The 23,071-nt window shown below is 34.6% G+C and overlaps 3 protein-coding genes across 3 annotated transcripts; 2 read left to right on the forward strand and 1 right to left on the reverse strand.

Annotated features, from left to right (window-relative positions):
- The first annotated feature begins 4,030 nt into the window (after nt 1-4,030).
- Nucleotides 4,031-9,503, forward strand: LOC132163600 (Rho GTPase activating protein with PAK-box/P21-Rho-binding domain-containing protein). The gene is made up of 5 exons (XM_059573947.2): nt 4,031-4,776; nt 5,602-5,722; nt 5,994-6,113; nt 7,903-8,133; nt 8,666-9,503. Exons 1-5 carry the CDS (start codon nt 4,352-4,354, stop codon nt 9,242-9,244), a joined length of 1,476 nt encoding a protein of 491 aa, XP_059429930.1. The 5' UTR covers nt 4,031-4,351; the 3' UTR covers nt 9,245-9,503.
- Nucleotides 9,504-12,319: 2,816 nt separating this feature from the next.
- Nucleotides 12,320-13,454, forward strand: LOC132162771 (FANTASTIC four-like protein (DUF3049)). Its single transcript, XM_059572999.2, has one exon. The coding sequence runs from the start codon at nt 12,612-12,614 to the stop codon at nt 13,452-13,454; it is 843 nt and encodes a 280-aa protein (XP_059428982.2). The 5' UTR covers nt 12,320-12,611.
- Nucleotides 13,455-16,880: 3,426 nt separating this feature from the next.
- Nucleotides 16,881-21,261, reverse strand: NLP1 (nitrilase-like protein 1). Its single transcript, XM_059574035.2, has 9 exons — nt 21,088-21,261; nt 19,959-20,007; nt 18,977-19,068; nt 18,655-18,806; nt 18,531-18,577; nt 18,381-18,414; nt 17,963-18,129; nt 17,470-17,566; nt 16,881-17,326 (listed from the first exon to the last, which is right to left on the reverse strand). The coding sequence occupies exons 1-9, from the start codon at nt 21,171-21,173 to the stop codon at nt 17,151-17,153; spliced, it is 900 nt and encodes a 299-aa protein (XP_059430018.1). The 5' UTR covers nt 21,174-21,261; the 3' UTR covers nt 16,881-17,150.
- Nucleotides 21,262-23,071: the final 1,810 nt, after the last annotated feature.

Below are 23,071 nucleotides of genomic sequence, written 5' to 3' on the forward strand. Positions count from 1 at the left end.
CCACCCACCTTAAATAAATTATAAAGTGAGGAAAGTCTTTTGTTTTTCATCCATAACCAACAACAAAACAGAGACAGAAAGAGAGAAATTGAAAGAAAAAGAGACAGAAAGATTGAAAGTCTTTTTCTTTTTCTTGTTTTTAGCCTTTTCTCTTTTCCCAAGTCTCCTTAATGTTCTCAATTCTTTTAGTCTATTGATTTATCATTACTTTGAAGAATAATTATTTAAGTAATTAATCAGCCACAATCACATTCGACTGGTCCTGTAGTTGTTATGTTTTTTTTTTTTTTTTTTTAATGAAAGGAGGAAAAGGTAACAAAGGGAATCTTTTTTCACTCTTATCCAGATGGACGAGAGAATGAATGATTTTATGAGAATGCTTCCGAACACTAAGTGAGAAACGGCCCATTTAACCAAACAATGTGTGTCGTTGTAATCTTAAAACCATAAAGATTCATTTTTTGACATTAAAGCAAAGAAAGAGTCACACCAAGGAAAAAATTGCAAAGAAAAGAAACAATTAAATCATAATTTGATCATTATCATTCTTATCAAATGAATAAATATAACCCTTTTTTTTTTGTGTGTGTGTCACGCGTCAAGCCACCAGTGAGTGCCAAGGAGTGCTGATCATGATTCTATATTTTTTCTATTGCAGTGTAGAGATTTTGGCTCAATTTTTATAGGAAAATGCTTTCTTATAAATCATATTTTATTTTATAATTATCTCATAATATTGATGTACCAACCAATTCTTAATTTTTTTTATTTAATAATGATTGATCCAAGAATTAGTTAAAAATATCACGTTAGCATTATGAGTTAAAAATGTAATTTATAACACTCTTAATATAATTCTTTGTAAACTCACATGATAGCTCAAGTAGCATTTACCACGGCAGCCTCTAATTAATTCAATTGACATTTAATTATTTAGTAATTGAGGTGATAAGTGTCACGTGAACATCAATCGTGTCAATTTGTAAGGAGCTTGTCGTAAACTTGTAGTAACTCTAATAATACTCAATTGAAAAATGCTAGAATCATATTTTTTATCTTACTTTGCTAACGTGGAGCTGTCAATCAACCCTTATTAGATCAGTATTTCTTAACCAAAAATTAAGAGTTAATTAGCTGTGCTACATCAATAAAATAAAATAAAAAATAAATGTGGTGTATAGTATTCTAATTTTTTTTTTTTGTTTTACAAGCTGAAATTTGACTAGACAGTGTAATATAAGTCTCTAGATAGACTAGATGTGGTATTGATTGGTCAATTGGAAAGTCAACGGCTATCCAACGGCTGGAGCCGGCGAGGCGGAGGTTGGAATTAGGAATTAAATTATAAAACTTAAAAGAATAAATAAATAAAGGTTTAATATTGGTAAGAATATTTTAGTTTCTTTTTTAATGTGAAAAATTGACTTGCAAGAACACGTGTCAAACACCTAAAAAGCCACGCTTCACTTTTATATACACCTAACAATTAAATGTAAAAAGTTGTGGCCGACGTGAATCTTCACCAAATGAAAGCAAAGTAGGTTGGAATTCAATCTCATTATAATCTTGATGAATTTCAATTTGAGACATATTAATTGCTCAACCAATATTTTTTTGGACGGTCAAACTAGCAACGGGTTCTTGCAAAACGAGAGTAAGAGTCATTGAAAATCGTTGATCATCAAGAGATTGGGAGAATTTTCGGTGCTTAAGAGTCTGTTCAGCAAACTCTTTTTTTCATTTTTACTGTTCACGCTTCTAAGAAGTCAACATCAAAATATTCTTACTTTTTATATCATATCATTCATTTTTTATTACTATTCAAATAAAAAAAAAAATCACCACAAACCAAAACATATTCATTTTTCAATACAAAAAATTCAAAACTTTATACTACATTAATTCACGTCAATTACAGTATCTAAAGAAAAATGGTTTACCAAACGGATCATAAATTAATAAGGTATTTTGGAAGAGAATACTCAATGAAGAGAGTAAGAGAGAGGATACGTTACATAGTTTTTGGGGTTGCAAGCTCTTTTAAAGACGGACTTTTGAGTTCTGAATATGATATCTAGGGCGCCGTTTGGTAATTAACCAAAATTTCATTAAAAAATCAACTTTAAAATACTCTTACTTGTATACTACGACAATCATTTTTTTATTACTAGTAAAACAAAAAATCCACAACAAAACATAAAATTTTCACATTTCTTTAAAAAAATTCAAAACTTCTTTCTACTTTCTAATACATATCATTACTTTAATGGGACAATATATGGATATGTCAAACCAAATATGTCTGAAACTAAAATCCATCATAGCTAAAACCCACATTGTTGAATATTTTCTTTTATTGGTTGGGAATTTAAAGTGATTGAAATAGGTTTGACAATGAAAACTACTTAGGATTTATAAAATTGAATACCACGTGGACAACTCTTGTAGACTTGTACACTACTAGCTAGTATTAGGTTAGATTGCTACTTTTTCAACCTCAAAATAAAATAAAAATGTTAGACTTCTATTTTATATAAATATGAACATGGAAGTTTTAGCACGTTAAAGTATTAAACGACGTTTGATGATTATCTAGCACTTTTTAAACAAAATAAAATAAAATTTGGCAGTAATTGGAAGAAATTTACCACATTGGCAATGGTGGTGACAATGACATAGATGATAGTATATACATGTTTGATCGAGATCTTCTACGATATGAAAGAAAGCGTCAATTCTAAAATTATGTAAATTTAGGCCGTTCTTTATATCGAATAGTCTGGAAAATGTTACTTATTAAAAATGTGGCATGTTATCGAGGTAGCAAAAAAAAATAAAAAAAAATCTCTCAAAAGATTTATTATTCATTTCTGAAGCGACGCTTCTTTAGAAAACCAAGAGACGAATTTTGGCTCAAAGCTTTTCTACAATATAAAACGCAAAAACTTGATGAAAATATAGTCCGTTCTCATTGTTAACATGCCTTCTTTTTAATAGGTGTTACTTTTTTGTTCGACGCAATAAATGATCTGAATTCACATAACTTTAAAATTTATATATTTTTTTATTTATTTAAATTATAGAGCATCCTTATCCATACTGACTCATAACATTTCTCGAATAATAATGGTAGTATAAAAATGGTAATGTGAGTATAATTTTATATCATGACATCTTTTTCTATGTAATTTGGAAATATTAAATTTAAAATTCTAGAGAATCTTTGAAATAACTATGTTCTTAATCCAAATAAATCTTAAAATTTAATAATGGCAATAAGTAAATTGCACAAATATAAATATTAAAATCTCCCAATGCTAGCTCCTTAAGTCCACTATGATTTTCTCACAACTCAATTTTCAAACAATTTTTATGACACATTTCATTTTGAAAGTAGTTATACCAATTTTTAAATGGAATCAATTAATTTTCAGTTTCAGAGTAAATTGTTTTAAACAAGAGACCATACTCTAATATGAAATTGTCAATCAATTGAAACAAAATCTCCTCAGTGGAATCATTAGATATTAAACATGAAAAAAAAAAAAAACTTATGTGTAGTAGTTTTTGAATCGATGTAATTTTAAATTTTTTATGAGAAAAAAGAGTGAAATTAAATCTAAACCGTTGAAAAAACTACAACACACAAAATCTACTTTTACCAAAAAAATTAGAAAACAACCACAAATAAAGGGAAAACTTGTGCAATGAGGTCGTTCTATTACAATGGGTAGACTCATGTGAGAGGTTGTTTCGGTTTTGTCTATTACAATGGATAGTCTCGTGTGAGAGATTATTCAGGTTCTACTTGCTCTAGCAAATGTTTGACTAGACCGAGTCTCACCTACTCTTTTTTCCCGACCCCACCTATGTGGCTGGCCTGAACACGTCCTCGAACAATCCGATCCAAACTGATAGGGTCGAACAACCTCTCACATGAAGCATCTTTTTTTTAATGGATCCGGATCACCCATTTTTACCTTAATTGCTCCGTACGCTTCAATACCACTCTGTATTTCACTGAATTTAATTTCCCACCAAATATCTCTCTGTCTCTCTCGTTTTCCCTCTCCTGTCTTTTGCTTGTTCGACTCCCCAAAACCCCAAAGAAATACGAAAAAAAGAAAAGAAAAAAGAAAGAGTATTGAGATAATGATAGTCACGTCCCACATTCTTCAACCCCTTTGCTTCAGTCCAACTCCACCACTCCAAATGTCTCTGTGAAAATTTTCTTTGTTTCTTTGTCAAGAATCTTTTTTAGTATTTGTTTTTTCTGCTTTCCCAGATCAACAAGAAAGCGTTTTACTTTCCATTTTTTATAATTCAAGAAAGGTTGTTTTCATTGCCAGCCATGACTGAGGTCCTCAACCCCAACCATTCTCCTTCACATTTCTCTCCCTCTTCTTCTTCTCCTTCTCCTTCTTCCTCTGCACACATTCAGAATGAGGACAACAACCGCGGCTGTGAATGTGGGTCGCCCTCTTCGTCGGTAGCCGAGGAACGGGATTCTATAGTGACCGGCTGTGAGGAAGAGGAGGCGGAGGGTGACCGGCAGAGAAGGGATCAGCTGTCTTTGCTAGCATTGCTGGTGGCCCTTTTCAGGAGATCTTTGGTTGCTTGCAAGAGTACTGACAGGAGGGAGCTCTGTGCAATGGAGATCGGGTTGCCAACTAATGTGCGCCATGTGGCGCATGTTACCTTTGATAGGTTCAATGGGTTCTTGGGATTACCTGTGGAGTTTGAACCTGAGGTGCCCAGGAGGCCTCCCAGTGCAAGGTAATGTGAATGTGGGTTTTGAATTTTCATTATTGTGCTTATTTTTGGTCATTAAATTTGTGAAATTGTTTGGTTTTGATGGGTGGGTTTTGCTATTCTCACTCTTTTCATAATGCTACCTTACTGTTTACAATTCGTGGGTTTTGATTTTCCTTGTCTTTTTTCTTCTTTTTGGAGGGTTGGATTTCGGTTATGGGCTGCGTATAGGTTTTGTGCAATGCAGTCTTGAAATTGTGAATTTGGCGTGTGTAATTGCTGGGTTCTGTACAATGCAATTCTTAAGATTATTTTTGTTCAATTGCTGGATTTCTAGTTTTGGATGTCCTAATTGATTTGCGGCCTATTTTAATTATTGGTTTATACATTTCATAGAATTGCAAGTAGATTGCATTCAACTTCGTCACCCAAAATTTTGGTTCTGGGAATTGGAAAATTGTTGCATTCATTTGATATTTAACTTAATTTTTGGTGTTTTTTTTTTTTTGTGAATGATATCTTATATATGTGGGGGCAATTATACTGGGGGATTTAGACGAAGTAAAACCTAAATAATGATATCAGGAGATCAACCACTTACCATTGAGGGGTTACCATATGCCACATGAATATTCAATTTAGAAGAACGAAGTAATACATCTCTCCTAAATTGTAGAACCCATGTAGCTCTCTTTTCCATGTACATCACTTTAAATGGTGTAAGGTTGTTCCTCAAAGGCTTTAAAACTTGGTAATTTTTGCATATCTTCTAATCAGTTTCTGCCAAATTGTTTAACTAGTAGGATCAAACTTATGCTTTTCTTTTGATTTTGATTTTTATCAATGTAGTGCTACTGTCTTTGGAGTTTCCACGGAATCCATGCAGTTGTCATTTGACTCAAGAGGGAATAGTGTGCCAACGATTCTCTTGCTAATGCAGAGAAACTTGTATGCTCTAGGAGGCCTGCAGGTATTTGACATTGTTCTTTCTCTTCTCCTCTATCTTCTTTAACATCATGATGCTGACTCTAAATTCAGGATATGATTTGTGTAACCAAGTACAATAGTTGGGAATTGAAAGAAAATTTGTAGGGTGGTATGACATATCTGAGTAAAGGGGATTTTTCTATAGATGTTTATCTGTTGCATGTCAAGTTATGTTGATTCCAATGGCATTGTTCTTTGTCTGAGAGTTCTTTTGGATACTTAAATTCCTCAAACTGTTGAGTTTACATGTGAAGGCAGAAGGAATTTTCAGAATTGCTGCAGAAAACAGCCAAGAGGAGTATGTCAGGGACCAATTGAATGGGGGTGTGGTACCAGAAGGCACTGATGTACACTGTTTGGCAGGCCTTATCAAGGTATACCATTTTTATTTTATCAAAGTTGATTAAATATATCATCTTTATCAAGGTATACCATTTTCAACCATCGTGTTTAACCTATATTTCTTTGTGAGGAATATGTGGAACTGAGTTGATCACTTGATCTGAATCAGCTTAATGATAAACAAGACTTACACCATGTACAAGTTGTGGCATAAAACTGTTTATTTCATTGTCACTGCTCCAATACTGCCATCCTTCATTCCTTCATCAGTGTAGGGTGTATTGTCAAAGGTCAAGCAAAAGAAACGGTCATATTGCTGAGAACAATGTTTCGTTGAGGTTACATGTCTACATATGCAGTGACTTTGTTCTGCTATTACTGTTTTCATTGGCGGAGCTGCATCATGCTAAGTGGGAAACTCTCTCCACTGAAATTTGTAAAATTTGAGACAATTGGAAAATTTTCACTGTTGTTTCTGCCGAAAAAGTTTTATGGGGTCAATTATGAGAGGTTTTTAAAAAAATTGGGACTCATACTCATAGGCAGATTTACTATAAGAAACAAAATAATTAAAAAAATGATTATAAAATGGCGGGTACTGTTTGTTTGATTACAAAACAAAGTAACAAACCCCCATGGTTCCAAATGTACTTTACTTTGTATCTGCTTGGAAAAAAAAAAAAAGAGGAGAAAGAGGAAAAAGTAATCTAGGTCATTTAAGTAAAAGTTTTTGTTTAAAACCCAAATTTCTATTGGGATCCATTTGTTTGATTATTTGAAATGTTTAACAATAAAGCTAAATTTTTATGGCATCTATTCACTTGCTTGTTTAAATTGAATGTTATGGTAGTTTAGGGTGTTTTCCTCTCATAAATTATGTAGTTTAATGACAAAAATTAATTTCTTGTAGAGAATTAAAATATTTCTTTCTGGGCTTTTACTATTAAGTTTATGAATAGTAAATTTCTTGATTATATATCATAGTAGTTTGGGTATTGCTTACTTCAGTCAAACTTCTTGCTTAATGCACATTAGGTTTCCCGTTTAAAAAATGGGTGCATCAATTTATCTTCTATAAAAGTGTTGAGGTTGATAAGTTATTATTTTTTAATCAATTATGGATAAGTTTTTCAAGAAAAAAGCCAAGCACCAGGTGTCCGTAAATCTAGTAGCCATTATATTAAATAAAATTTTCAAAGTAAAAGACTCTCTAGGCTTTGGAAAATCTTTCCATGGATCTTGGACTTAGTATTACGACTTGAGATTATATTCCAAATGATCAAGATGAAGTTAGAAGAACGTATCTACAGAAGGCTCCTTGTCAACCTAACAACCATAGCTGTTCACAAAGAAAAAGTTAGAAAAAAATATCAACCAATCTTGGCTCCACCATCGGCTGTTTTTATATGCTACATTTTGTCTCCTTTCACTTTCTGTATTTGATAGACAAAGGCACTACTATGGATTATGGCAGGAAAACCAGAAAAGTATGAATTGATTGTTTTTTACCATATATATATATATATTTGGACCATTTAAGGAGAATTTGCTCTTCTTTGACATGCATTGACTCTTTAATGGATGGTAATACTGTAGAGAAGTTAGATTCTAGGTTTCATATCGTAGTTTTAAATCAAAGCAAAATTATGTCAAGTTGAGGTCAACAATCACTGTGGAAATAGTGTTTGGCTTATTCCAGACTGATTTGTATTGAATAAATAGTTAAGTCACTACATTGGTTCTATTATAGATGGGTAAGAATGGAGCCCTATAACTAATAACGATGTATGTATATAAGTAGATGTATATTTGATCTTTCAGGCTTGGTTTAGGGAACTCCCAAGTGGGGTTCTGGATTCTCTATCACCTGAGCAGGTAATGCAATGCCAGACGGAAGAGGATTATGCCGAGCTTGTGAGGCTTCTACCCCCAACTGAATTTGCTCTACTGGATTGGGCCATCAACCTCATGGCTGATGTTGTCCAACAGGAACATCTGAACAAGATGGATGCGCGAAACATAGCTATGGTTTTTGCACCAAACATGACTCAGGCAAGTTTGAATCATTCTTACTTTTGAAGTCCAGAAATTCTTGATATACTTATGTTAATAGCAGAGTATAAATTTCTTTCTTTCTATAAGATGGGATTTGGGCTTCCCCCTAAATCAAATCAGTTTGTTGTGTCACATAGGATGTAATCTAGAAGCATGCTTTGGATGACGTTTAAGTGACCATATTCTTACCATTTGCTTATTGGAGCATTTTGCGGATTTTAGAAGAGGTCTCACCTTTTCAGTTCCGTGTTGGTGGTGTCTGTATGCGGCTCACTATTGAATCACGTACCAAAATGACATGTAAACGGTAAAAGTTGCTTAAGGAGATCCCCCACCCCTTTCAAACTAATAGATTTTTTCCTTTTTCTGGCTCCTTGGTGAGATTTAGAGCTACAACCCATACCTACCTCAGCTCCAAATAAATCATTCTAAGATTTTTTTTTAATTGAAAAGATTTGACGGTAATGCAGGTGGAAGATTTATCCAGTGGTTGGTGGAATGACAGTATTTTTCACTTCTTTTGTTGCAGATGGCAGATCCTTTGACTGCTTTGATGTATGCAGTCCAAGTTATGAACTTCCTCAAGACCCTAATCTTAAAAACACTGCGCGAAAGAAAAGATTCTGCCGAGGAGCCATCTTCTGCTAGCCGTTTAGAGCCTTCTGATGAGAATGGCCACCAGAGCCCTTCACAAACCTGCCTGGAAGATATTACCCGAGAGAATGAAGAGAGAGAGCATGCATTCGTTGCTGAAGAACCTGTGTCAGAAATTTCCCCCAACTCTAACCAAAACAATAACCTTATTGATGGAGAAGCTAGCAGTTTATTGACTTGTGATAATGGTTCTTGTGAGACTCCATTTCAAGTTGACCTTTCCATTAACAAAGCAGAAGCTGGTGAAATCAATGGTGCAATAGGTGGAGGTCAAGGTAATTCTGGAAAGGGCAAGACTGGTCAACCAAGTAATTCAAATTTCAAAAAGGGGCCAACGAAAAAATGTGGTCAGCTACCTCTAGTTCCTGCAACAGTGCCTGTTGAGAAGACCAGAGGAATCAGCAATCTGAGTCGCATTGATTCAAGTTCAGAGCGTATCGAAGCCTGGAGGTAAAGGAAGCTCAGCAGCAGTTGATCAAGCTCCAGGTGATTATATTACAATGTTCTCAAGTGTAAGTTTGTTTGCTTTGAAAGTTGAGGGAAAGTCTTGTGAATTGTTCATGTATGTTGTCTGTGTTGTTGGTTTGCTTAACCTGTTCTGATTTCATGGAGGAGACTTCCATAGGATCATACTAACATTGCTACTGGAGTTTCATTGATGTGGTTTCTTGTGTGTTTGTTTTCCTACATATATGCCTGTCACCATCCTCTTATCTCTCCTTGTTTTCCTTTTCCTGTTTCTTGGTGCTTCATAGTCCACGTTAAGAGTTGAATTCTACACCCTTGAGTTGGGACCAGAAATCGAGACAAGAAAGTGAACACCATTATCTAATAAGCCTGGAAGACCACCTAGGACTAGCAGGGTTACATGATAGAGTGGTGATATAGAGTACACCAGCGTGAATGAACAGTGTTCACGTTGGTGTACTTTATAATATTATTTTTTATCAAACAGTACACCGGCATGAATACTGTTCATTCACGCTGGTGTACTCTATATCACCACTCTACATGATAATATGCCTCTCTCCAAGCAGATTCCTTACGGGTCGGATTCGGTACATTGCTTATCTTACCGTCTAAGTCCAATGCACGATCTCATGAACTAGAGCTCTTTTTCGTCACCTACGAGACTACTAGAGGTTTCTACACTTCTAGGGTTCTTGATGGTTACCCTACTAGATTATGGATGTAAAACGAGATAGAAATTTGTCTTTATTTTCTGAGTATGGTCTCAATTTGAATTCTAACCCTACTAATCAATGTGGACGTGCCATTAATTTCCAAGAGTAAGTTTAGGCTAAAAATCCTCTTGATTTTTGTTTGGATATAAGAAGAGAGGGACGAAGTTGTCATTTCAAAATCCTTCTATCATCTTCTATTTTTGTTTGGATATAGGGGTACATGTATGACGGTGCTGAAACGACGCACGTGGCATTTTTAGGGTTGATAGATTAAAAAAACAAAAACTTGTCTGTTATACTTATATATCCACCGTCAGATCTCTTGTATGTTGACATGTGTCACATTTAGATTGAAGCAAAAGGAAAATGGGAAGGTTGTGCTGTAGAGATTAGATGTGAGCCCTTTCCCACCGTCATTCTTTTGAAGATAGGACAATGAAAATGAAATGGATGGCAAGTTTCATGTTAAAAAAGGATCTGCTCGAATATCCCAACTACTTGTATAGCAATGAAAATTACAGGAGAAAGAGGAGGAACAAACACTTGGCTGCAGCAGCTGCTCCCTCGTTATCTCTTTTTCTTTTTGTTTCTGGAAGAACTACACATCAAATAAAGTGTCTAACACTCACTATTCTATAGAGAAGTTTGGAGCGATTATGGTGGCTATTTTATTTGGGCGTGATTATAGTGAAGAAATTGTCCCCAAGAGGTAGTTCAATTAAATGGGATTACGCCTAATAAAGTAGAGGTCTCTAGTTCGAATTCTCTTTTCCCTTTTTGTCCGGACATGTCAACAACAAAAAAAAAAAAAAGAGAGATTATAGTGAAGAAATTCATAATAATATAAGAAAATAAATTAAATGTAGAATAATAAAATAAATTAGACACAAAAGATTTTATGTGGTTCGGTCTATGACATACTTATATAGATAAAGCTCAAATGGTTATATTATACTCTTATTGCTTGATTTGTTTACAATACCCTATTTATAGAGCTTACACATAAATATAATCTTAATCAAATTCCCTAATTTAGGGTAATCAAATCATAATAAAATCTTTATCAATTTTCATCAAATCCCTAACTTTAGAGTCATTCAAATATATTCTAACATATAGTAGCATTTCTTTATTGGGTGAGAGAACCAATAACAGAACTGGCTTAGACGATAAAAACCGCAGCGCTCCCTCAAGTCTACTTGAGCTATAGTCTGATGTGGCCTCATCAGGACATCAATGAAACCCAAAGTAGTTTATACTAATAAGACATGAGAAGACACGAGAATTTTCATTGTGGGAATTGAATTCGTGTCCAAACATAGTTGTTTCAATTTGGATCGTACATTTTTAAGTTTAAAGTATGTTGATTGATGTCAATGAATGTGACGTAGGTAAACTTTTGTGCCCAAGATTCGAAAAATCAGTGTTGATTAGGAGTTGCTGGAAAATGTAGAGACGACTTGAAGATATGGTTGGCTTTTGGGTTTTTAGTTTTCTAACCATCTCCATCGCTACAACCTGGACGCCACCATATGATGCTGCCATGCTGCTGCTGCTCTCCTTGGTAAACAACAATATAGCCTTCACCAAAAAAATTGGCTGTCTCTCTCACCCTCGTGCATTTTTCATGTCATGTTTCTCTATTGTATATATATATATAAGTCGCATTTTCCCTTCTTTTTTTTTTTTTTTTTTTGTCGTTCTTTTTATAAAAATCTTGAGATTCAATTCATGTGAGTTTGAATACATTGAATAAATCTAGCTTTTCATTTAATAACAAAAATCAAAAATCAAAAGGTTGCAATGCTTGGTGCAGTTTGTGCCACCAATGACCAGGATATTATTATTATTATTATTATTAAATATTTTTTAGTGGCCAATTTAAATCCTCTTTAAAGATTTTCTTTCCAAATGATCATTTTATACATATATAAATCCTTACAAATATTAGAGTTACCCTAAATCAAAAAAATAAAACTTCACTTATTCCTCTCAAACTTACACTAAAATTGTATTTTATAAAGTTGCAATTGACCCCAAACTATTTAATCATTTCACTTAGATGTAAGTTTAATGGTTTGTTACTTCATTGGTTCAGATCTCGGAGTGTGACATATAAATATGGCTGCTCGTAGATTCAATAATTTTTTACGTAAATTTAGATGGAAAAATACCCAGATTTTATTCATGATATTGCTAGAATTTTGTTCTTTAAAAAAAAAAAAAAAAAAAGTTTTAGGGGAGTAATTATAATTTCTGAAAATATATAATAATGTGTCACAAAATCATTGGACCATCTTCTAGTGTAGAAGTCTAATATAGTTTTAAGGTAAGGAAGTCCACTCAATAGCGTAGCCTTTGGAGAAACTGTGAATGGAAACCAGCCACCCATAAATAGTCGAGCAAATCTATGAAAATTCACATACAATCATAACCACCAAATCTTGACCAACCTCCATAGCCACTCGTCCCTCTTCCACTTGAACAGAAAAAGATAACCAAAATCAACTCCCCTGGTTAATAGCGCCTTCCCCCCATCCTAATCTCCGGCACCCTTCTCTCCCATCTTCACCAATATCAAATACTCATCAACCCTTTTTTGTTGTTGCATTTTCTCTCTTTCTCAAGCAGCTAGCCATGGCTGCCTGTGGAAGCCTTCAACACATCTTTGAAAACCCATTGCCAGAAAACCCAACAACGCTGCTTGAATCCCTTTCTTCGTGGAAGCCCGTGAAACCCATTGAGCAGCCATCGTTTACTACTGAGATCTTCGGTGAACTCCATTTCAAAGAGAATTCTGCAGAATCACCCCCGTGTCCTGCCATTCCAGTCTCGCCCGTGTCTTCGTCGTGTTTGATTGAAAGCCTCAATATCAACGATGGCAGCAAGTACAGCCGCTGTCACAAAAGCAGTGACAGCTTCTCGTCGATGAGCTCCGACAGCCTTCAGCTGTGCACGGAGGGGCTTGGTTTTGAGAGCTCCGATGACGTCGAGGACATGGGGAATGAGATGAGTGAAGATTGGAAAAACCACGAGGAGAAAATAAGGGTGACAAGGCATCATCATTTTCCATCGTCTGAGAATCATGACGGCGAATTCAGGAGGTCGAGGACAAGTGGGGCCGGGGGAGGATTTCCTCCGCCGATTTCTTGCATCGGAAAGAGTGGAAAGCCTTGGGTTTGCTTCAAATCTTATAGGCAGGACGGCAGGTTTGTTCTCAAGCAGATAAGGATTCCCACCCAGGAATTCCTGCATGCGTGTAGAGAAGATGGGCGCCTCAAGTTGAACTTTGTTCAGCCAAATGATGAGATTCTAGAAGAAGAAGAAGAAGAAGAAATGGACGAAGAAGATCAAGAGGACACTGATGATGACAACAAAGAAGGCAAGGAAGACCATGATGGTGGAAGCAATGGAGGAAAAGACGCAGAAAGTTTCGTAATAGGTAGGAAGTCTCCTGATGTCAGGCTGTCAGTGGTGTAGCCGGTTACTCTGTTTTTCTACCCAAAGTAATTTCTTAAATAATTAAAAGGAAAGTGAGTAATTTTCCTCTATTTGTCTATTAATTACTTAACGTTTCTCACCCTTAGATTTCGAAGATTTAAAAAAAAAAAAATAATAATAAAATAAAATTATAAACGCATTTTACAAAAAAAATTTTACAAATTGATGTGGCACAATATGATTGGGTTTCTAAAAATTTGAATTTATTTTATATCCAATAATATTGTGCCACATCAGTTTGTAAAATATGTTTATAAGCCTCGCATTCCTCAATGCAACCCGAACACTTTTTGGCTGCCGCCAATATATCACATGATGAATGTAAATATAAAAGTTTACACTAAGTTAATTTTTTTATCTTTCTACGAGAAGAAAGTATATATATATATATATATCAAGGATGATGCAGCCCAGTGAGTGTTTCTTTTGGGTGTTGAAGGGGAGGACAAGCTCGTGTGTGCTTTAAAGTCGTGTCTCACGAGCATCTTTGTGACACTTGATGATAAGTCAAAATAATTCAATCCCTATTGATGGTATTTAAAATCTTGGAGCCAACAAAAGCTTTTTACTTATCTCTCCTAAAGATGCCCTTTTTAAAAGAGAGATCAGATGGGATGCTTTTTGAGCATGCAAAAGAGAGATCAGACGTGACCACCACAATTTTGTCCACCAGACAACACATACGTTCCAACTCTTTGGAAGATCACAAAAATCTTTCGCTTTTCTTGACCTTAAAAAGTAAGGCTCTAATTGAAAAACCTTATCATTTATAAAAAAAAGAAAGTAAGAAAAAACGGTTCATTTGTAAATATAAAATCACACTAGACTATTAAACGAAACACACTCATACACATTCTGCTCGACTTGATTAATGTTCGTGAATATAATTCACATATATATTTAAAGGTTGACTTGAGTTTAAGTTGAATCTAAACATGTTTGTTTTCGGCCGATACAAGTCCGAAGATCCAATATTCGACTTGGTTCAGCTCAATTATCACCCAACCTTAGAGCAACATGGATTTCACATAAGCCCTACATATCGCTGACAGAATTGAGCCTTAACTCTAGGGTGCTGCTGCTTCAAAACAGCTCAACCAATCACCTGAATAATGATTGCAACTATACTACTTGCTTTATCTGCTAGGTTGAGTGGATCATTGAATAACGCCCTAGGTATAACTAAGATAGTTTTCCACAGGCTAAGATAATTTTCGACACAATTGTGAACTAAATATGAAATTAGCGAGTTATGGTTGAGAGATCTAATCTGTTTAATTAAATTGATCATGTTAGAGTTGACATATATAGTCTTATACACACACCTTTGACACGACCTGCGAACCTAATACAAAATCAACGAGTTAAGGTTGAAGGGTATGATCAATTTAATTAAATGAGTTAAGTTATGATTGACCTATATAGTCTGTTACAGAAGTAACATAGAGATAAAGTAGACATTATATTATAGTAGATTTATATTTAAAATGAATTAGATTTCATTTAGATTAATTTTGTTATCAGTATTTTTAGATTAGAGATAAACATGTGTCTATTTGTATTTCAATTATCTAGTTATTTATTTTAGAGTCAGGATTGCATTAGTTATCTTTCTAGGTTTATCTTCAGTGTAGGAGTTTTACTCCAAGTCTAAGTCATTGTAATCTTCCTATTTAAAGGATGATATTTTAATAAAAAGAGACCAGAAAATTAATCCCAAACCTTGAGTTTGAAAAGGGTTTTTTAGGTTTTCTCAAAATCTAAAAGGTCTAGGTTCCCTTTGAATCTAAGGTCTAAGTTCCCTCAGAACCTATAATCTATCCCCGTTACGTATTCACGTAACATTTGGTATCAAAGCCGCGATCTTGTTCAATGGCGAATCCAAGGCTGGATCGACTTGAGCAGCAGCTTGGTAACCTCATGACTATGGTTGAAGGCTTTATGAAGAAGATGGAAGAAAATAATGAGAGGATTCAAAAAAAATTGTCTGCATTGATTGCCAAATTTGACGATGGTTCAGTTGATAACAATGATGAATTTCATTGCTACGAGCAGCCACAAATGGTGCTACCGCCATATCCCATGCTATCACTATATTCTCAGCCACCACTAGATTTCCAACCAACCGAAGACGTCAACAACCTTGTCAAACCACAAGATCCATCTCACCATGTTGAAGTCTCACCACTAACAATAAAGTCCTCATGCCGCAACCACTTGAAACAAACAGAACGACTTCCATGGATACAAACAAAGATGATTGATCAAAAAGACAAGACCTGTGTGTTAAGAATTGATACACACCGGTCACAGTTTTGGTTGTGTTTGATGACCACCATGCTTGCAAAAGTGGAAGTGCATCAGCCGAGAGAACGACCACCTAGGAAGAGGATGAAAGGCCAAAGACGAAAGAATGCAAAAATGGGGGGCAACATTGGAAGAAAAGAATTTCTAGACCTTGAGGACAAGGTCTCCTTAAGGGGGAAGGAATGTTATGGAAGTAACATAGAGATAAAGTAGACATTATATTATAGTAGATTTATATTTAAAATGAATTAGATTTCATTTAGATTAGTTTTGTTATCAGTATTTTTAGATTAGAGATAAACATGTGTCTATTTGTATTTCAATTATTTAGTTATTTATTTTAGAGTCAGGATTGCATTAGTTATCTTTCTAGGTTTATCTTCAGTGTAGGAGTTTTACTCCAAGTCTATGTCATTGTAATCTTCCTATTTAAAGGATGATATTTTAATAAAAAGGGACTAGAAAATTAATCCCAAACCTTGAGTTTGAAAAGGGTTTTTTAGGTTTCCTCAAAATCTAAAAAGTCTAGGTTTCTTTTGAATCTAAGGTCTAGGTTCTCTCAGAACCTATAATCTGTCCCAAATGTTATGTACACGTAACATTTGGGACAGATTATACATTTGGGACAGATTATAGGTTCTGAGGGAACCTAGACCTTAGATTCAAAGGAAACCTAGACCTTTTAGGTTTTGAGGAAACCTAAAAAACCCTTTTCAAACTCAAGGTTTGGGATTAATTTTCTAGTCCCTTTTTATTAAAATATCATCCTTTAAATAGGAAGATTTCAATGACTTAGACTTGGAGTAAAACTCCTACACTAAAGATAAACCTAGAAAGATAACTAATGCAATCCTGACTCTAAAATAAATAACTAGATAATTAAAATACAAATAGACACATGTTTATCTCTAATATAAAAATACTGATAACAAAACTAATCTAAATGAAATCTAATTCATTTTAAATATAAATCTACTATAATATAATGTCTACTTTATCTCTATGTTACTTCCGTAACATAGTCAGTCTTATATTTATGCTTTGACACGACTTAAACCTGACATGCAAACACAAATTACTACCCCAATTCCCTACACATAAACACAACAAATGCTGCCTATCATTAATGAACAGGGTGCTAAAAATGATACTCAAACAATTGAGTATGATTTGTGGAATTAAAATAATACAGGGCAATCTGACATGGAAATTGTACTACTAACAACAGTCTTCAACATACCATATTCCATTTCAGGTTCAAATACAAGATAACCAAATTTTTTCACCAACTTTCAACCTCACGGTACTGAAAGTTGTTAAAGAACTTTTATTAGTTACCTCAGCAACAAGGTAGTCATAAGATGATTATCAGAGTGTGGGATTGTTGCCATCTAATGTCAGAAGCACCTTGTATAAATCCGGACGCCGATCACGAAATATTCCCCAACTGTGTCTCTTGGACTTGATTTCATCCAGATCAAATTCTGCTACAAGAACAGCTTCCTCTTTGTCATCAGCAGCTGCGAGAATTTCTCCAGTAGGCCCTGTGGTCAAATTTCAAAACAACATATATATATATATATATATATATATATATATATATATTAGATACACATCCATGCGCAAGCCGCAGTTACTTAAGGTAGTCTCAATATTGCTAATGCCAGCAGATAAACAGAAGGAATACCTGCAATAAACGAGTTCCCATAGAATGTGATCTCACTTTCTCCATGTCGTGTCTCAATCAACTCTTTTCCTATGCGATTAGAAGCTACTAAAGGTACCTGAATTCATGCAAATAGATTGGTTCCCCTTGTATGGAAGTGTTTCAATAACAAACACTATTTGTTGGAAAGTTTTATTCTAAATCACAGCAAGTCCTTGGCAGAAACCATCAAAAGACAACAACCAACAGTGCCATTTGCTCTGGAATGCATAAGTTGCCCAAATTTATCATAAATCACGCCAAGTTCTTGACAAGAATCATCAAAAGATAACAACAAAGATCCATTTACTTTGAACGCATCAAGTGTCCAATTTATCATTTTGTGGTCATTTTTTTTGGATTATTATGGGGGCCCCAAAGAGGAAGTTACTGGAACACGGATTCGGCAAACAGGCAAAACCAGAACCAACTATAGTAATTTTAAGTCGATAATCTACTAGTGTAGAGAAATTACCACATTTGCCCCAGCATGCCCTTGCATTACTCGCTTCCAGTGTTCACGGGAATCAAGTTCTGCATCTTGAGGTTCAGAACCAATAGCTGTAGGATAAAGCAATATTTCTGCACCTTGAAGAACCATAGCTCGGGCTGCCTCTGGAAACCACTGATCCCAACAAATTGCTGACATGAAATATGCAGTAGAAGCCTTAGTTTTTTTCCTACCCTTACTTCTGTTGCAGATGAAATTACTAATAAAAAATAAAAAATGCTATGACGTTTGCCATTAACATAGTTATAATGCAAATCTAAAGCGTAAGTGAAGATTACTGAAGGTACACCATCTCCACATTGTGCAAAAGGTAGATAAAAATCTAATACAAGCCCAAAAATTAAAATCAGAACACAAAATTAGAGCATTTAAAAATTCTTACCAATTCCAATCTTTGCAAACTTAGTCTGGAATACCTGTTGATCAGAAGTATCACGTTTGTTAAAGTTTCAACACTTATTACAAATCACTACCAGGACTTACGCTACCAAAGCAGTATTAGATATCAAATGAGATTATTGTAAGCACCCACCTTAAAGCCAGTGTCACCAGGATTAAAGTAGAATTTTTCTTGGTAGCCTGTCAGAGAAAACTATTATATGTCATCATAAAAAATATATGATTCAAGGGAAGGAATAATCCTGCATCTTGCATACCTGGGCTATCTGGAATATGGGACTTTCTATAAAGTCCAAGATCTGTCCCATCAGCATCAATTATGGCAACTGAATTGTAATGAGCATTATTAGCCTCTTCAAAGAAGCTAACTGGTATCACTACCCCTAACTCTTTTGCAAGTTTCTGCATCCTACACAGCATGAACATAAACATATCAAATAAGTTCAATTGCACAAAAGTGCTTGAAATTGAGATCAAGACAGGTAAAGTGATAGGAAAATAACACGGTGCCAACTGGATATGGCATAAGAGCGGTCAGCCACCTAAGCAAATAGCATATGACATTATCTGATACTTTACCTCAGGATTGTTGGGTGGCCCTTATAAGGCTTAGATCGTAGAAAGAAATCCTCCCTTTCTGCCTGACAGAAGTAGTAACCCTCAAAAAGCTCCTGAAGAAACATCCATTAGAACAAAAGCTTATACACTACCATTAACAATAAAACTAAGTCAGTTGAAGAATTTGTGTCAAACACTGTCACTTATCCAGTTAATTTTTTATATGCCTGGCATGCATTAGTTACGAGCAATACTTACATCAACATCCATAGTATCTTTGTTTACATTAAAAATCAAACATTTCCCTTTCATGGGGTCAGAGCAATAAATGATAAAACAAGACTCTGTTTACCATAATTTCAAAGGGAGAAGAACCATTCAAAAACCTTGCCGTAGAACTTTATAAATCATTGTCATCACTGGCTGTAATAGATCTCAATATCCTATTACGCATCATATGCTGTATACAACATGGTTTATGTTATACGTAAATCGAAAGGTGTCTCCAATATGCATTGTTTCCAAAAAAAAGTAATGAACAAAAGACCAATTAAAACAGATACTCTTAACAAAGTTATTACATTATCTAAAAAGGTGCTTTAAACCTATAGAAAAATAATTAACTTCTTTTCTTTTTCCTTTTTTTTTTGTTTTTTTGCCTAGACTACCAAAAATAGTCACTTTCCCCAACTCCAAGGTTCTTTAATCTCATGAACCAAATACCATTCAGAGCATTTAAATAGTCAGTTACCCCAACTCCGAGGTTCTTTAATGTCATGAATATTCACATTTTCGATTTTTTGTTACAAATTTTCAACAATTGCAAAAGGGAAAACGCATTTTAGATATGAACCAAAGAAACAGAAATAAGAACAAAGAAACAGAAATGATGGTGTAGTTCTGAAGATGTATTAAATAAATACTTTCTCAAGAGAAATGTTTCTAAAAGAGCCGTAAACTGCAAAGACATAGACTGGATATCACAAGTTCCTAGCGTGCATACCTGTATAAGAATGATGTTTGCACCCTTTCCATGAGCAGCTCTAACCAGCCTGCACAAAAGAAGGTTGCTTAAGAATACTAACAATTTTAATTTAAATGCCTTTCCATTTATGGCCTAAAAAGGTGAAGCATGAGCGAATTTCAAAAGTATTACTCACACACTTCAAAAAGATAAACTAAGACAGGGAGTGGGGAAACAAACAAACATGGAGAGGTTTATGACTTGCAGTCAACAACATGAAGGAAAAAGCTGATGGAAGCACGCTTTAGCATTTGAATGGCAAAAGAAGGAGAACTCCCATAAAATGCCATACAAAGTTTCTAAACACCAAGCACTCAATTTGGTCCGACATGAAGACAGATGACATAATATTGATCAAGTTCCTGAGAACTATTGCAAACACAAATTGTTGATGCCACATAACAATCATTCAAGTTGGCGTCTGAATAACCAAATCATTCACTGATGCATAGATTTTTGGGTCATTGTTTTACATTGGAACATTTTGTCACCCCAAAATCACTTGGCGCAACCAAGAAGAACTTATCAAGATGTTAAGATGTTGGAAGTTCCAATCTCGTGATCAAGGGAAATTGGTGGTTCGAACCCTGCCCTTTTTCACGACGAAACTATAAAAGTGAGTACCCTTCATTTCGACAATAAGCAAGTACACTTTGGTTAAAACCTTCACAATAAGCTGGCAGAAATTAATGATAAAGAAAAGAAAAGAAAAACTAAACCGAAGTCTTAACACTTTCAAAGAGAGTATAAGAATACTGGACAGAGATATCCCAATAACAAAGCAAAACAAACATTCCTTGTTGTCCAACATATGCAGGAAGAACAATCTTAAAGATCAAAGACCAATAATACTAAAATAAAAGGAACCCACAAGTTCTTCTGCTAAATAGACTACATCAAAATTCAGACCTACTTGTTAAACTCAGAAAGAACGCACAGAACAATTTCTAGACCTGGTCCTAAATTTGCAGCACCGTGCACATAGGAGGCAAATAGAATAAGAGAGGCAACAGCAAGATTAACAGGCACCATGTACTTGTAATTACCCTACTCACTTTGAACTGGATAATCAAGAAAAAATAAGAAGAAGAAGAAGAAGAAGAGAGACCTTTCGGCGGTGGTGACATTAGTGGCGACGTCATCGGTGCAAGCGAATTGCAGAGCCGATACCACCACTCTCCTTCCCTTTTCCATTCTTTCCTCTCACTTTCTCTCCGCCTCTCAGAGCGTGTAGTGGTTGTTGAGCGCACAAAATGACAGAGCCCCTGGCGCTCTGAACTGTACCTTTTTGCATAAAGTTCGTTTAAAAAATTGTTGGGCTAGTTTGTCAATTCACTCTCCCTTTTTTCCTTCAATTTTCCCAAAAAAGAAAATAATAATAATTTTTTTTCGCTTTTTTTCTTTTATAAAAATAGCATCTTATTTCTTCTTTATTTTTATATCACATTAATTATTTTTTATATTTTTATATCATATTTAGGGGTGTCAAAAATTACCGGGGAACCGGAACCGGAACCGGAAAACCGGGAAACCGGGAAACCGGAAACCGGGAAACCGGGGTCCCGGTTCCGGTTCCGGTTTGAAAAATCTAAAAACCGGGTACCCCGGTTCCGGTACCGGTTTTTGGTACCCGGTTTTTACCGGGAATACCGGAACCGGGTTTCCATTTTATTTAATAATATTTATATATTATTATATTTATATATTAATATTTTTTACACTTAGGTTTAGGTTTAGGGTATTTTAAAAAATTAAATTTTTATTTCTAAGGCCCAAATAGGCAAAAATAATGATTTTTTAGGATTTTTGGACTTTTTAAGGCTTATTTTTTAATTATTTGGAACAATCACAACAAAGCCCCTTTAATTTAGACAAAGAAACTAATAGATTTTTTAAAAAATGGGCCAACTTATGAAAAAAAAATTGGCTTATTTTAGGCCCAATACCTAAAATAAGCCCAAAAATCAATTTTTTAAAAAAACCGGTTACCGGACCGGGTAATACCGGAACCGGCCGGTAACCGGGACCCCGGTTAACCGGGGTCCCGGTTCCGGTTCCGGTTTCTCAAAATTGAGAACCGGGGTACCCCGGTTCCGGTTCTGGTTTTAGGCCAAAAACCGGGAAACCGGACCGGGTTGACACCCCTAATCATATTAATCACTTTTTATTTCTCGTACAGTCCATTGAGGATGGTTTGCCGCCTTTTGAAATATTTTTTTATAAAATAATTTTTTGTAAAATAATTTTTAGAGTTGAGGGTGTTTTTAAAATTTTGATTTAATTTTAATGAGAAATTTTGATGATTTATATATCGTGATTAAATGAAAGAAAAACAAAATCGTCATTTCATTTTAACTTTTTTTTCTTTGTAATACTCTTCCTCAGTGGCCGTGTACCAGTGACGTCAAATCTATAGATAAGATCACCCTAGATAGGCCTATGAGATTAGGAATCTTTCATTCAATTGTACGTCTCCAGTGCACCTCTAACTTCTTGCTTTTGTCCGGCGGCGCCCTCCCTCTTTCCCTTTTCAGATTTACTCCGGTAAAGTAAAGTTTACTTAATCCTTCGAACTAATATTTCAATAATAATTTGTCCTTTAAGTTATTAATTGCAACAATTTATCTTTCAAATTACTAAAATAATGACAATGTACCTTCAATTACTAATAAAATGATAAAATTACCCTTATAGACTTTTCAATTAGACAAAAATATTCTTAAAAATTTAAAAGAAAATTAAATTTTAATATTTTTATTTTTATTTTATTAAGGATAATTTCATCATTTTAAAAAAATTAGGAGTACATTATTATCGTCTTGGTAGTGGGGATAAATTGTCGCAATTGATAATTTATGAGGTAGATTGTCATTAGAGTGGTAGTTTAAAGGGTTAAAGTAAACTTTACCCTTATAAATATATTGTCACATTATTTACAAATTTAGAATAAAATAAAATAAAATTTAGACCCAAATAATTCTTCTTAATTTCAAGTGAAATAAAGAGTTCCCAATCCTGCCACAGAGTAGTCTTTTGCTCTAAAATCATAAAACTAACAATTCTCTGCCTGCCATTTTGTCTATCAACAGTCA

Source organism: Corylus avellana, chromosome 8 (genome assembly GCF_965113065.1).
Source record: "Corylus avellana chromosome 8, dhCorAvel1.hap1.2, whole genome shotgun sequence".
Classification (NCBI taxonomy): domain Eukaryota; kingdom Viridiplantae; phylum Streptophyta; class Magnoliopsida; order Fagales; family Betulaceae; genus Corylus; species Corylus avellana.

Bases quoted from the DNA above. Each gene is read 5' to 3' on its own strand.
- LOC132163600 (XM_059573947.2), top strand. From the start codon at position 4,352: ATGACTGAGGTCCTCAACCCCAACCATTCTCCTTCACATTTCTCTCCC. The intron at 6,114-7,902 runs GTATACCATTTT...TTGATCTTTCAG, and splicing joins GTTTGGCAGGCCTTATCAAG to GCTTGGTTTAGGGAACTCCC. The intron at 8,134-8,665 runs GCAAGTTTGAAT...CTTTTGTTGCAG, and splicing joins TTGCACCAAACATGACTCAG to ATGGCAGATCCTTTGACTGC.
- LOC132162771 (XM_059572999.2), top strand. From the start codon at position 12,612: ATGGCTGCCTGTGGAAGCCTTCAACACATCTTTGAAAACCCATTGCCA.
- NLP1 (XM_059574035.2), bottom strand. From the start codon at position 21,173: ATGGAAAAGGGAAGGAGAGTGGTGGTATCGGCTCTGCAATTCGCTTGC. The intron at 19,069-19,958 runs GTATGCACGCTA...ATGTTTCTTCAG, and splicing joins CAAACATCATTCTTATACAG to GAGCTTTTTGAGGGTTACTA. The intron at 18,130-18,380 runs GTAAGAATTTTT...ATTTCATGTCAG, and splicing joins GTTTGCAAAGATTGGAATTG to CAATTTGTTGGGATCAGTGG.